General features: G+C 37.2%; 1 protein-coding gene across 1 annotated transcript; it reads left to right on the forward strand.

Annotated features, from left to right (window-relative positions):
• The first annotated feature begins 314 nt into the window (after nucleotides 1-314).
• LOC112858715 (transmembrane protease serine 11B-like protein) lies at nucleotides 315-15,083 on the forward strand. The gene is made up of 10 exons (XM_025922133.2): nucleotides 315-319; nucleotides 3,763-3,878; nucleotides 7,214-7,332; nucleotides 7,429-7,496; nucleotides 9,802-9,962; nucleotides 10,670-10,708; nucleotides 11,236-11,410; nucleotides 12,528-12,787; nucleotides 13,235-13,377; nucleotides 14,205-15,083. Exons 1-10 carry the CDS (start codon nucleotides 315-317, stop codon nucleotides 14,364-14,366), a joined length of 1,248 nt encoding a protein of 415 aa, XP_025777918.1. The 3' UTR covers nucleotides 14,367-15,083.
• The last annotated feature ends 492 nt before the right edge of the window (nucleotides 15,084-15,575 follow it).

Consider the following 15,575-nt stretch of genomic DNA (forward strand, 5'->3'; position numbering starts at 1 on the left):
CTAACATAGCTTATTTGATCACATTTTAATAGATTTATTTATGTTCTTTAAAAATACCAGTTCTAAAACAGATTGCAAAAATAAAAGAAAAAAAATTGCCCAAATCTATATGAAGTCGTGTCCGGAGGTAAAGATCTAAAAATAAAACCAGACAAAACAAGAAATGTACCAGTATATTCCCAGTTAAGACACTCCTAAGAAAAGTAATTCGTGAGACTTTATGGGAGACAGAAAAGTAAGGAAAGGGTGTGGAGCAAAGATTAGAGAATCAAGCAGTGAGCAAAGTAGTCTTGGTGGAGCCAAATGCCTAGGAGATGAGGTAAGTACTTACCCATCTCTGAAAGGTGGACAAGATTTTGAATTGGACAGTTAAGAAACATATGCTGACAATTTAAAGTCTTTTGAGTGATTTCAAACAATGAGGCTGTGAAATTAAGGAAAGCCACAAAACATGGAGATAAATTAGTTGTAGTCAGAATGGAAACAAATGTTTGCCTTGGAAAGAGAAGTGTCGATTCTGTACTATGTTTTATATAACAAGCACTGTAATTTACTAATTCAGTTTCACAGCTTTGTTTGTTCCCTGTTTTCAGATGAATCCTAAATTAACCCCAACTATGGTTCCTCAGTTAACTACCGGTGTGACATCTCCATTTGTGTACTAGAAATTTAAATGTCTCTTAAATTCCAGATACATATCTCTTAGGCTTCATCTGACTCTCTTTTACCTATTCTTTACAAACATAGCTAACTAATTACCAAAGTCTGACAAAGATTCTACTGTAAATGTTCTCAAATTTATCACTTTGTTTCTTTTCTTACTACCACAATCCAGAATGCTATCATTCCATTCCCATTGATTATATTAGCCTCTTTGCTCATTGGTCCTCCCCTTTCATTTTTCTCCCTCCTTTAAACTACAGTTATCCAGACTGAAGATTCATCTTCCTAAGCACTGCATGTCCTCATGTTAGTCATTTCCACCAGATAAAATCAAAATCTCTTCTGATTAGCACTGAAGGCCTTCCATAATTTGTAACCCTCTGATCTATTTATCCTTCAGAGTCTCATTGTCCTTGATATCCCTTGGCTTCATTTATATACTATTTCAACAAATATTATCAATAATGTGCTAGACACCACAATATGGCCTGGGTATAAAACAATAACATCATGAATAACAAATAATGACATGGGCCAGATGATAACAAGACCTTGACCAGAGGTGAAAAGACTGCCATGTAAAAATAAAAAATACTCTCAGTGTAGATCCATATTAGGGCGAGCCATGGAAGGCCTCAAGAAAGAGGCGATGACAGAGTTGAGGATAAAGTTTGAGTGGGGGCTCACTGGGTAGGCTTGAGGCAGACATTTTAGGCAGAAGGACCAGAGAGTGCAAGGCCATGGAGGTGTGGAAGAGTCTGGTTGTCTGTGGAACTCTGAGTAGTTTGAAATGGCTGAAACATAGATTAGAAACAGGTTGGGAATGAGATGAGATGGTGGAGGGCTTGTCTTAAGTCAGGGGCACAATTTATATGTGGAAACACGAGGAAAAAGAAGGATGTGGTGTACAGATGAAGAGAAGTTCACAAATGTGATGATGGAGTTGTAAATATTCTCTTCTGATGCTTTTCATTTTCTTAGTGGACTAGGAAGTAAGGTTACCAGCTAAGCTTGAGAATGGGGCAAATGGTGCTGGAGGTTTGAGGTAAAAAGGAGAAATATGAAGTCATTTTTATTTTTTTTATTTATTATTTTTTTTTTTAATTTTTTTTCAACGTTTTATTTATTTTTGGGACAGAGAGAGACAGAGCATGAACGGGGGAGGGGCAGAGAGAGAGGGAGACACAGAATCGGAAACAGGCTCCAGGCTCTGAGCCATCAGCCCAGAGCCCGACGCGGGGCTCGAACTCCCGGACCGCGAGATCGTGACCTGGCTGAAGTCGGACGCCTAACCGACTGCGCCACCCAGGCGCCCCTGAAGTCATTTTTAAAGAGAGTGGAAAAAACTCCGTAGAGGATGTATTTAAAACAACAACAACAGGGGCGCCTGGGTGGCGCAGTCGGTTAAGCGTCCGACTTCAGCCAGGTCACGATCTCGCGGTCCGGGAGTTCGAGCCCCGCGTCGGGCTCTGGGCTGATGGCTCAGAGCCTGGAGCCTGTTTCCGATTCTGTGTCTCCCTCTCTCTCTGCCCCTCCCCCGTTCATGCTCTGTCTCTCTCTGTCCCAAAAATGAATAAACGTTGAAAAAAAAAAAAAATTAAAACAACAACAACAACAACAAACTTGTTCTCCTGGAAGTATCAACCCAATTTATTTTTATCTGAGACCTAATACATCATACATACTCCTCTCCAATGCTGCTTCTAATCTGAAAACTCTAACAATATGTCCAGCTATATTAAAGTTTTCCAGTTTTGCCATGAAGATAGCATACAGTTTAGTAAGAATCTGTATCACTAACAGTGTTAAACTGAAGATTCTCAGACTCTTTTGGGAATTTGAGTTAATTAGATCTGGGGTAGGATACCATAATCTGCATATGTAACAACCACTCTCAGGTGATTTTGATAAAGGCCATCCTCCAACCATACTTGGAGGAGCCCCAATATTTAAGACAAAATCTCAAAACCTTTGTGTGCAACAAAGTCCTTGTTGTTGCCTCCTTATCAGGATTTTCCAGAGAAACAGAAACAAGAGGATATCTCTGTCTCTATTTCCTCCTCCTCCTCTGTCTCTTTCTCTCCTTTTCTCTATCAATAGATGATAGATAATAGATCTATACAAATATATAGATTCATAAACATAAGATATATCTATGTATCTAAGGTAGCTTCACACAGTTGTAAAGTTAGCAAGGCTGGAAACTCAGTCAGGATTTCTATGTCATACTTCCAAGGCAGACTGTTTTTTTCTTCTGATGAAAATCTCAGTTTTAGCTCTTATGGCCTTCACCTGATTGAATGAGGCCCACCCACTTGCAGAGGGTAATCTCCTTACAGTCAATTGATTAGAAATGTTTATTACAGCCACAGAATACTTTCATGGCAACATGTAGACTCATGTTTGACCAAACAACCTGGCACCATAGCCTAGCTAAAATTGACATTTAAAATTAGACATTATACTGTCCAGCTTTATCTTTGGTCAATCCATGACAGTTTGCAGCAAGAAAATTGAATTCCTGGCTAGTAAGCTAGCAAGAAAGATGGACACTGCTCTCACCCAATATAGCACTTCATATTTGCATGTGTTCTCTGGATATAACAAGGACATAATAAAATAAAATTGTGATCATAATTCAAAAATTATGATAGGCTTTGGCATAAAGAACTTATAAGACATTTCTATTTTCCTCTCTTCTTCCTCCCCAACCTGGCAAGGTCTTCACTAGTTGATACTAACTCTGTCACTACCCCATTGGTCATGGGAGACAACTAGATGCTAAGTATAGATAATTTGACATTATCGTATTCCTGAAAAATAATTTCATAGCACAGATCCAAAGAGGTTTAATTGTAAATTTCTTTCCTTCTTTCTCTTCCTCCCCTTCCTCGTTTTTCTTTCTTTCTTTTCTTTCTTTCTTACTTTTTCCCTTCCCTTTCCTTACCTTACCTTACCTTTCCTGTCCTTTCTTCATATATCTTTTGCTACCCCTATGCCTAAATTGAGCTAATAAGGGTGAGCAAGAGTAAAGATTTGGAGTGTCTGTGACTTTTTTTTTTTGATATACCTTTTTATATTCATATCCTTTACTTGCAGACCAGTCACAGCTTCCCGTCCATCTTTGCCACTATGGATGATTGCACTGATTGTGTTCGGAGTGTTGGCAATCCTGGGAATAACCATTGGTCTCCTGGTTCATTTTCTGGCAGTAGGTTGGTAAAGAACACATTTTTATTTATTTCAGTTTGTTGTAAACTTTATTTACATTTCTACCAAAGACAAAGAGATAATTGCAAATAATAAATTATCTGTCTTCCTTTATTTTTTTAAAAGTTTATTTTAATTTTTTTTTTCAACGTTTATTTTTTACTTTTGGGACAGAGAGAGACAGAGCATGAACGGGGCAGGGGCAGAGAGAGAGGGAGACACAGAATCGGAAACAGGCTCCAGGCTCTGAGCCATCAGCCCAGAGCCCCACGCGGGGCTCGAACTCACGGACCGCGAGATTGTGACCTGGCTGAAGTCGGACGCTTAACCGACTGCGCCACCCAGGCGCCCCATTTTTTTTTTTTAATTTTTTTTTTCAACGTTTATTTTTTATTTTTGAAAAGTTTATTTTATTTATTTTGAGAGAGAGAGCATAAGCAGGGGAAGGGGAGAGAGAGAGAGGGAGAGACAGAATCCCAAGCAGGCTCTGTGCTGTCAGCACAGAGCCCCAAGCGGGACTCTATCTCACGAGCCATGAGATCATGACCGAGCGCCAAATTCAAGAGTCAGACACTTAACCAACTGAGCCACACAGGCACCCCTCTATCTTCCTTTAAAATGGCCATCAGTGACCCAAGATCCCAGAAAGAAGCATTTGCCAAGCTCCCTACTGCAGACATTTTTGTATATATACAAGTAAAAGAATATATATGATACAGAGACATGAATACACAGACAGACAGTTGATAGGCAGAAAAAGTAATCTACCAAGTTGGTATTAATATGTGTTACCTTATAATTAAAATACTAAGACAAGAAAGACAAGAAAATCATCATATGCTTACACTGCTCATTTTTCTCCCAACTTCCCAGTAGTTTGTTAGCAATATTATTCTTTTTATATTCTCAACCTTTATAATACTTCATTTGCAATCATAATTACTAGATGTTTTCTAAAGAATACTTATGGGAAGTGATTCTAGGGGTGGGACATAGGGAGTTTGCAGCTTATATTTTGATTCATCATCTCAAACACTCTCTTATGCAGTCTGTTATTTTAACTCCATGGAACACTTGTCTTCAGTTTTTAACACAAGAAGCTGGGGTAGCCTTGAGGAAATCTCCTTAATATACAGACTCTCTGAACTATAATATAGTGATCCTGACGTCTCTCCTTTGTTCATCCCAACTCACCTCCAGAAGGTTGCCTTAACCGGGAGATTAGAGCACATATAATAAAAATGGCACATTAGTATGGATTCACATTTATTTTCACTGCTGTCATTCTGCAGGGTCAAAGTAGGACATTTGGAAATATTCCTTGTCTTTTTTCCAGGCCCTGAAATCTCATTATACTAATAATAGAGTCACTGAGAATTTAAAAAAATCCTCAATGAACTCAGCTTGTGAGGAGATGTATCTCTGATATGTATCATTTTTCAGCCTAGTTTATATTTCACATTTGGGGGAATATTTGCTTCATTGTTTTTAGCCTGGAGTTGTGTCTTTCTTTTGTTTCCTTGGAAATGAGCACTTTACCCTTGTCTTTGGGTGTTTTTATAAGTTAGAGGAAGGAGAACATAAAAGAAATGCCTTAACTCTGTCAGATTTAAATAGAAGTGTTCTCATAATTTATGCTTAAAATATTATCGCACTTCAGAACACTGCACAAAACCAAAACCAAAAATGTGTGTGTGTTTGTATGTGTGTGTTACATGTAAGTTGTAAGTTTTCTTTATAGAAATAAGTTCTAAGTAATCAAGTCATGAAAAAGTCATAAAACAATTTCTTTCTGTCCCTTATCCATCTCAATTCATATTGGCATTTGAACCACTTATAGAAATGGGAATATTAATCATAAGGTGCAGATGTGCCTTATGGATATCTCATCCCTAAGGGTTGTTTTCATTTCACCAGGTACCAACAGATCTCAGTGACTGATTTCACAGTGACCTCAGCATAGTGAGCCATCTCTGTGGCTGAATGCTGTGTGGAATTAAATTAATACTCAATTCCTTGTTTTAGGGTATGGTTTCTTAGTCTTAATGTCTTAGACATTAAATGTTTAGTTTATCCACTGGCTCTTGGAAAAGTGCTCCATGCAGTTGTAATAAAAAGTTTGTATCTTGTCAATTTAGTAGTCTACACTGAGGAATATTCATGGCAGCCTAATTATCATAGTAGGTAGAAATATTTAGGAATCTAAATAAAGAACTGAAAGATACACTGTGAACACTGAATTATAAAAAAAGAAAGTTGAATAGTTTAAAGATCTATGTTTTACTACTTATGTTAAAATCTAATAAGCTACCATTGCAAAGTTCGGTCTCTATAGTAAAAGATCCATGATCCCCAGACAAACTAACTATAATTAACAATGTTGGTTCACAAATTATTATTCATAAACAACCCATTTCAGCATTTTGTTTAGACGTTTCTGGCTTCTTTTTTTATCACACTTCTCACTGTAAAATATTTTCACCACTTATAATAGAAAGTCATATTTCATTTTAATTATGGTGCTTTCCTTCTCTGCATTTGTATAGAACCTGCAATTAGATGATTAATGTTTTTAATTATATCCTTATTAGTACCTTGTGTAATGATTTCAACCATATTGAGCCTGTCACTTCCATCACATAGTCTTCAAAAGCAATGATCATATTGCACAATAGTATTAATATTTATTCAGTGCTTACTATATGCTAGGTGTTGTTATATAGCATCTAGAATATTTGTAAGTGCTTAAGTGCTTAGTATCTATCACATATTAGAGGTAAGATATATCACATGTCTTACCTCTAATAGGTATCTTAGTATCTATGAGAATTTAAGAAGGAAATAAAATGGATTAGGTGTAGTCTTTGTACTCAAATCGAATTTTTGTTGATTCTTGGCTTTTAGTATCCATATGATATTAGTCAAGTTACTGAATATCTCAACACCACATTTTTCCAGAAAAAAAGGGGTATACTTCATATGTTCTTTTATAAAGTATCTTCTCATGGTACATACTTAATAAATGGTAACTATTTTTACTCATAGTTTAATAATTATATGACAGAAATCTCACTTACAGTATATAGTTCTATCTGTCTCAATCAAGATATTACTCTTCTTGCTGACTTTTGTCTATATCTATATATGCTGCATTATTGGTCCCGTAAACACTTTTCACAATGCCCAGGATATCTAACCGGCTGTGCCAGAAAGATTCACAGGCTTTATCAATGTCTTATATGAGCACAATATTTACTAGTTGATATTACTATGTAATCTGTATCTGCATTTGAAATCCATTTCACCTAAATAATTCTTGGATGATGTTTTTATCTCACAGAAAACACGACTTACTATTATCAAGGTAGCTTTGAAGTGCTGGATATCCCATACAACAGAAATTATCAAAGAGAGACATCACCAGAAAGTAACTATCTTAGCAAAATTCTTGAGACTAAGGTAAACTGGTATTTTCCTATATTTATTTCATTGTTAGTTCTCTGAAATATAAATATATTATTGGAATATGACGTTTGATTCTGTTCTCTTTAACAGATGGTTGATGCATTTCAAAGTTCTAGCATTTACAGACAATATATCAATTCTCAAGTCATCACACTGGTGTAAGTAACTAATAATAGCAGTTAGAAAAGAGATCAACTCATTCATACATACATATTTCAAGCACCTCTGTGAAATGTCACAGTCATTAGCCAATAAGTTACTAATACAGTATTATCGTAAGTTAAATGTCAGACTAATTGTTCAATATAAAACCAAAGCAAAGATGGGCTATCTAGTTTTATGCACTAGATCTATTGAGAATGTGTTATTCATATAATGCGTTAAATTATCGTTGCCTCATCACTCAAGCTTCTTAAGTTTTTATGTCTAGCAAATAGTAGGTGATCCCTTAGACCAATCTTTGATAGTCTAAAATTTTTATTTAGTAGTTGTGTAAATACAGACCCTGTTTTCTCATGTGTTTCTTTTTCCTTTTTTGGTCTTGTGTAAATCTATTTAATGACTCATGTCCTTCTACTTGCAAATCAGCCAGACACCTTGTGGAACTACCCTAGAGTTCTTACAGGGTAGAAAAGAGCATATCTACATCAGGCTTTGATGTCAAGGAAGTCCTTGTAGTCACCATAACAAGAAGTAAAATAGCTATCGTATGTGGGTTTAGAGTAGCACGGAATAGCAGAGGGAGGCCTAGAACAGAAGTTAGGCAACTTGATCCCAGTCTTTACCACTTAGTAATCCCAGAGTCATTAAATCACTTTGACTCTATTTACCTCTCTGTGAAATACTGTCATAGCACCTTCGCTGCCTCTCTCATGTAAATGCACTTAGGGTCAAAGAAGGTAATGTGTATGGAAAGATATGTAAATAAACACATTTCCAGTGAAGGCAATTATTGCTTTTACCTTCATCAGTGTCACCAGCTATGCCTGCTCCTGGAATTCATGGGACTCCTGGAATTGCAGAACACATCAAGATCTCCACTACAATTAACCTTGAGAGATGATTTTAGTATTGGAAAGAGATGGGAGCTAAAATTGAAGGGCCCAGGTATCTTTCAGAGAAGTCTGCAACCACTGCAATCACTTCCAAAGGAAGCGATGGAGAGGCTACAGGACAGACGTTTTCATTTTGACACCCCTTTCTATGATAATCAAACCTGCATGAGCTGAGTGCTTCCTAGCACTGATTATTGATTTATATGCCAAAAGGTTAATCATCTGTCAGGGAGAGCCAAAGCATAAAAATGCCACTTTGGACACTATCCTCAAAGCTGTTTGACAATTCCTACATGTCCACCCGTCACCTTCTTGGGTTGCTTACCCCTATCTGAATTCCAAACAAATCTTCCCTGAATGCCATGGTCAGGTTCATCTTCCCCAAGCACAGTTTTATTCAACAACTTCTCTTTACTTCTATCTCTTGGCTCACATTAAAAGTCCTCCTCCATCTGAGCCCAATCTCTTAGACACTGCTGTCTCTGTGACCTGGCACAGGGAGACAAAACAGTGTAAAGACTCTGGGTTATAGAGTCAGTTGTACTGAATCTGATTTGAGTTTAGTAGCTGTAGAGTCTTGAGCCTATTAGGTAACCTGTCAGAGCCTCCGTTTTTCCTTGTCTACAAAATGAAGACAATGATACCCATGCTGCAGGCTTGTTGTGAAGTCTAAGTGTGACAATAAATGTGAAAATAAGTACCTAGAACACAGCAGATCCCCAGTAAATGCAAATTAATGATCGCTATCCAGTTATTCTGGAGTGTTACTCTTCTTCTCTACCTGATGAAATTGTCTGCTTGATGTTGAAGTAGTGATAAAAACACTTTAAAGCCCAGGGTGTATGCCACCTCTTTCATGAAAATTTCTCTAATTCTTTAAATAAAAAATAACTTATCCTTCCTCTATTTGCAGATAAGACAAAATAAATATTATCCCTTCTGCCTCATTTATTGTAGTCATTTGTATACATGTCTAATTTCCTAGAAATCTGGAAATTCTTGGAGGGTAGGAGCCATGTCTTAGTCACGCTTGCATCACCGACTAGCACCCATTCCAGTCACTTGTCTATAGCAGTTGCCCAATAAATGATTGATGAATACATGAATAAGCGAGCCCAGTTCTCACATGATATTTCCACCCTGTGCCGCAGGCCTTTCCTACTTTTCAGATTTGTAGAACTACTTGTCCTCTAAGATGAATGCTGTAGCTGCTTGCATACTGTCACCAGGTAAATGTAGGCAGATGGATGATCCTGTGATTAACCAAAAGTGAAGGTACTGCACAAACCCATAAAAAGACAGAAGATATAAAAATATGAAAGATCAGGGAATGAGGAAGGAAATGCTATTTTCTTAGCAACATAAGAAATATGCTTATCTTGTTTAAACATATTTATCTTGCTTCCAGTCCTCATAACAACAGCCTAACTGCACATATATGGCTGATATTCAAGGCTCCCAGATCAATGAAGGAAAACACCAGAAGAAGAATTGAAAGTGTCTTACATCAGATGCTGAGAAACCACGCAGGCTCTCTGACTACAGATCCTAATTCTCTTAGGCTCAAGGGTAAGCTTATGAATTAAATAGGAGCAGTGTTATTTCATCTTTTTATTTCTAACATATATCACAAGCACCAGGAACAAAGCTGATCCTGAATTTTTTAAATGAATAGGCCATTGTTTTATTTCAGAGCAATAATTTGTATTCTTCGTTACTAAAAACATTATATTCAAATCTTAATAATACCACACTTTAAAGCTCTTCTGGGAGAAAAGCTGCTTCTGATTATAAAGCAAATAGTAAGACTTTGAAAGTCCTTATAAGTAACAGTGTGCCTTGTATATATTTTTCATGATCTCCTATAAACTTCAAAAATATCAAACAATCTGCCATTATAAGACAGGTCAGTTTTTAAGTTATTTTTGTCTACTGACAGGAATCAGTTTCACTTGTGGGTCTTTTTGATCTTCTAAGAAAAGATACTGACCGTTTTCCACCTTAGGTGATAAAGATTATATTCCAATTAAATAAAAATGAAGTCTCTCATTTGGAGCTATGGAGGTGGTATTTCCATATCATACATTTGCATATAGTAAAAGAACAATTCAAATAAACCAATATTCTCTCCTTTCTACTAACATTTTCTCCTGAGATTCAAAATTATTTCTGACCTCCTCTCTGCTGAACCTAGCTAGCATCTTACTCCATTGGCTAAAAGGTCAATGGCTTATGCTAGGTATTATATTTACCATGAGCTTTTTGTTCTATTTCAGAAATCAGTAAGGTTGATGCTGAAAAGATTATCAACAACCGTAAGTTCAGATACTTCTTAATTAAATGTGTGAGATGATCTAAGACATAACAGTCAAGATTTGTTACTGTTGGCTAGTTACAATTCTAACTAGGTACCTTATATACAACTCATTTAATCCTCACAACAATCCTAAATATAGATATTATTTATTATCATCCCATGTTAGAGTTGGGGAAACTGAAGCACAAAGAAGTGAAATAATTTGCCTAAATTCAACCAGCTTGTGAATGGTGTGGTCAGAATTCAAACCAGGGAGTCTGGTTGCAGAGCCCATGGACTTAACTGTGACTTTATCTGCCTCCCAGAGCTCTCATATTCTCCAGGTGCTGAGGTATCTTGGAGACACTGTGCTGGGTATGGAGGTGATCTAGGGGTTGCTAGTGATTCCTTTGCAGATTACATCCTGTTCTCTTCAGTGCAAGATATTGTCAGATAGAACCATACAAGAATAATTCAGCTCAGTTTCTGCTTTATAATCAAACAAGTGTCTTCCTACTCTCAATGGAACAAAACTGACTCTGACAGGCTGTGGGACACGAGCAAGGATGTCAGCTACGTATGATAGAATCAAAGGAGGTTCCAATGCTCAGAAGGGAGAATGGCCTTGGCAAGCAACTCTCAAAAAGAATGGCCGACACTACTGCGGGGCATCTTTGATCAGTGAAAGACACCTGGTGACTGCAGCTCACTGCTTTCAAAAGTAAGTTCATCATGTTGCTCAAGGAGAGGGAGACCAAAGACTGGAACTGGGCCAGTTCACACTTGTTATCTCAGTTAATTATCAATAGCTCTCTTCTCAAGTGTCCTGGTTTGGAAAACAAATTATATGGGAAGCCAATCTAAGATTTTCCTGTGTTACCTGTAAGAATGGGAAGAGTCATTAATTCTTGATACGGCATTTTTTTCTCACATGATTCTTATCTCTCATCACTTTATACTGCAGACATCCTTAACTACTCGTAGTTGCTAAAACACATCATCTTGTTTCATAGCTTCCTCGCCTTCTGCACATACCATCCCCTTCTCATTTTTTACGCAACTCTGACCCAGCTCTATGGTCTCACCCAAAATGCTACTTTCCTTAAGAAATATCTGAATACTACTTGGCAATGAGAAAGAATGATATATGGCCTTTTGTGGCAACACGGATGGAACTGGAGAGTGTTATGCTAAGTGAAATAAGTCATACAGAGAAAGAGAGATACCATATGTTTTCACTCTTATGTGGATCCTGAGAAACTTAACAGTAGACCATGGGGGAGGGGAAGGGGAAGGGGAAAAAAAGATAGGGAGGGAGCCAAACCGTAAGAGACTCTTAAAAACTGAGAATAAACAAGGGTTGATGGGGGGTGGGAGGGAGGGGAAAATGGGTGATGGGCATTGAGGAGGGCACCTGTTGGGATGAGCACTGGGTGTTGTATGGAAACCAATTTGACAATAATTTTCATATAGAAAAAAGAAATATCTGTTCCCTAGAGCATGCAGATTTAAGTCCACCTGTTTTCTTGTCCCACTAATTATACACAAATCACTTAAGCAATTAGAACCGTCTGTGTTTATGCCCATCCTTCATTATATTTAAGTTTCTGGAAGGTATGGCTATTAATTTTTATTTCTATATCCCCACTGCTTTACACAGTATATAGTATAGGGAGGGACTCAAACAGTTTTTTAATTTATGAAAAAAATCAGATTGTATCACTGCTAATGAGCTATGGCACAAGGGAATATTAATGTCATTAAAAAGTACAGTAGATGAAGGCCATGTTTCTACTATTTTGAAATAAATACAAAATATATAATTTTTGCTCTTTCAGGACAAACAATCCAAAAAACTATACTGTCAGCTTTGGCACCAGAGTAAATCCCCCCTACATGCAACATCATATTCAACAAATTATAGTTCATGAAGACTACATCCCGGGTGAACATCATGATGATATTGCAATTATACAGCTCACCGAAAAAGTCTTATTCAAGAATGATGTACATCGAGTTTGTCTTCCTGAAGCCACACAGGTCTTTCCACCAGGTGAAGGAGTTGTTGTTACAGGATGGGGAGCACTTTCATATAACGGTAAGTCCAGTGAAAATTTAACAGTGTGTCAGTACAAAAGTAAGAAAAATGGTGGGCTAGGCACAGAATCAAAGGCATCATTTACTTCAGGATGCCTACTTCTCCCAGGCAATGTCTCAGGAAATGATGCGTATGGACTTATGGCTTTGCAAATTGCCTTGGTGTGGAATGTTCTGTGGAGACCAACTGATTGTAGAAATTCCCTAACCTGGAGAAACTAACTGAGAAAGTTCTGGTTCCAAGATATAAGAAGAGAGATAAGGACATAGAAAGGCAGTATTTAAACGATTTCAAATTATTCTTTGAAGATGTCCTTTTCATTGGTTCAGGTGAGGGAAATGAGTAGGCAAGAGTCAAATACAGGTTTTATGCACAGAGGACAAAGCAAGTTTTCCATCCTGCTCTGTTTTAGAACAGCTCTTTTACTAATTTGTATACTTCCTTTAGGTAAATACCCAGAGGTACTTCAGAAAGCATCTGTGAAGATTATTGACACAAATACCTGTAATGCTCAGGAAGGATATTATGGTATGGTATTGGACACAATGCTATGCGCTGGGTACTTGGAAGGAAATATCGATGCCTGCCAGGTAAGTCTGGACACTAGTCACATTGACCATCAGTTACAAATAACTGCTATTATTTTATGAAAGTCATCAATACGAAGACAATTTCTATGATTCAGTTAATTTGCATTTTGACAATCCTGTTAAACTCTTCCAGCTAAAGTAATTCTCCACTACATGCAATATATGTTTATAAGTGTTTAACAAACACTTAAGTTGGACTTACTCTGAGCCCAGCACTGATTGCAGTTTTTTACAAATAATTCATTTAATCCTCAGACAACATTGTGATGTGGGTACTATCATTATCATTTTATAGATGAGAAAACCGAGGCAGAGGAAGGTAAAGTGATTGGCACAAGATCACACAGGTAGTAACTGGGAGAGCTGGCATATAAACCAAAGTAGTCTAGGATCACAGTCCATAATCTTAGTCACATTTCAATAAAAGATCAGTCTCAGAAAATTTTAATCTACTTCCAGCCTATTTCTCTTTCCTCCTTAGCCTCCTTAGCCTGGCTACTTTTCTCAGATATAAAGCCCTGTTTTCCAAGTACATCTATAATATTTGCTTCCCAAAAGCTTTCTCTTAGAACTAGCTAACTAGTTTCTCATAGAACTAGATAACTTATCAGTTCATGCCTGCAAGGTTCAGGTCAACACCAAAGAGTCCCAGAGAATATAATCTGGCCAAAAGTGAGGTTAAGGGTGATGCAGGGATTTACACCATACATTTTCCTATGGTCTGTATGAAGGATGAGTCACAAACTTTATCTGGGCTTATCACTTAGTGTAAGTAAAGTATCTGGAAGTTAATTCTCATAATGATAAATATCATTTGTCTTATTTAGGGTGATTCTGGAGGACCACTAGTTCATCCTAATTCTCGAAATATTTGGTACCTTGTTGGAATAGTGAGCTGGGGAGAAGAATGTGGTAAAATCAATAAGCCAGGTGTCTACATGCGAGTGACTGCCTACCGCAACTGGATCGCCTCCAAGACTGGTATCTAAGAGAAAAGCATCTTGTAGCAACTATCTGAAGTCATTTTCACCTAAGGTTACTCCCAACCTTAGCTAACATGCATTTTAAATTAGTGTGTACAGTGGCTATTTTGAAAGAACTGTGGTCCTGAGGGACTATTTATGAACTTTAATTTTAAGCAACTTACAAAACAACAAATCTAATGTTTAGTCCAGAAAGGCCTAAGCAAAGAAAATGCTCCTATCAAAAAAAAGGACTATTCCTATTTTACTCTTTCATGAACCCACATCATGGCTATCTCACCATAGAATAAAGCTCTTGGTTTTAGTCATTCAGACTTTTTTTCAATTATGAATGTATATCCTCCCAACTCAGTGGCAGCACTGTGAGAAAGTGGAACCAACCCTTTCTGAGGGCTGGGTTGGAACATGCTCTATCTGCCTTAATGTCATAGCTTTTGAGGAAAGGGTATGGTTGTGAACTGACTCAGGTCAGAATTTAGGCACTGACTTAGAGTCTCTCATTTGAACGGGGGTCTTGATCTGCTTTTAAAATCACTGGGAAATAATTTCACTGTCAGTAAAACTAGGCAAAATACATTTTAGACCTATAGAGACCATGTACACTAATTCTTCAGTGTTGATACAGGTTTTTGTGGAAATTCCTCATTTGCAACACATATAAAAATAAGTAGCTATGAACCATGAAATGTACAATGTATTTTAATAAAAACAAATTTAAAAGCAGACTATCTTTGCTCAATGACAAATTTCTTTCTTATTTTCTTTCTTTCTTTCTTTCTTTCTTTCTTTCTTTCTTTCTTTCTTTCTTTCTTTCTCTCTCTTTCTTTCTTTCTTTCTTTCTTTCTTTTGTGTGTGTGGTTTTCTTTGTTTGGTTTGGTTTTATTCTTTAAAAAAATTGTTTTTTTAAGTTTATTTATTGTTGACAGAGACAGAGTGTGAGCACGAGCTGGGGAGGGGCAGAGAGAGAGGGAGACACAGAATCTGAAGTAGGATCCAGGCTCCAAGCTGTCAGCACAGAGCCTGATGTGGGGCTCAAACTCACGAACTGTGAGATCATGACCTGGGCTGAAGTCAGATGCTTAACTGACTGAGCCACCCAGACGCCTCTTGTTTGGTTTTATTCTTAAAAAGGTCTTTTGTAGGTGGCTTTTCTTCTTTCTCTGTTATTATTTTCACTTGGTCCTTGGCTTGGGAAAAAGCTATACAGTAGTTAAA

This window comes from Puma concolor, chromosome B1 (assembly GCF_028749965.1).
Source record: "Puma concolor isolate L17-30 chromosome B1, mPumCon1.1.hap2, whole genome shotgun sequence".
NCBI classification, from domain to species: domain Eukaryota; kingdom Metazoa; phylum Chordata; class Mammalia; order Carnivora; family Felidae; genus Puma; species Puma concolor.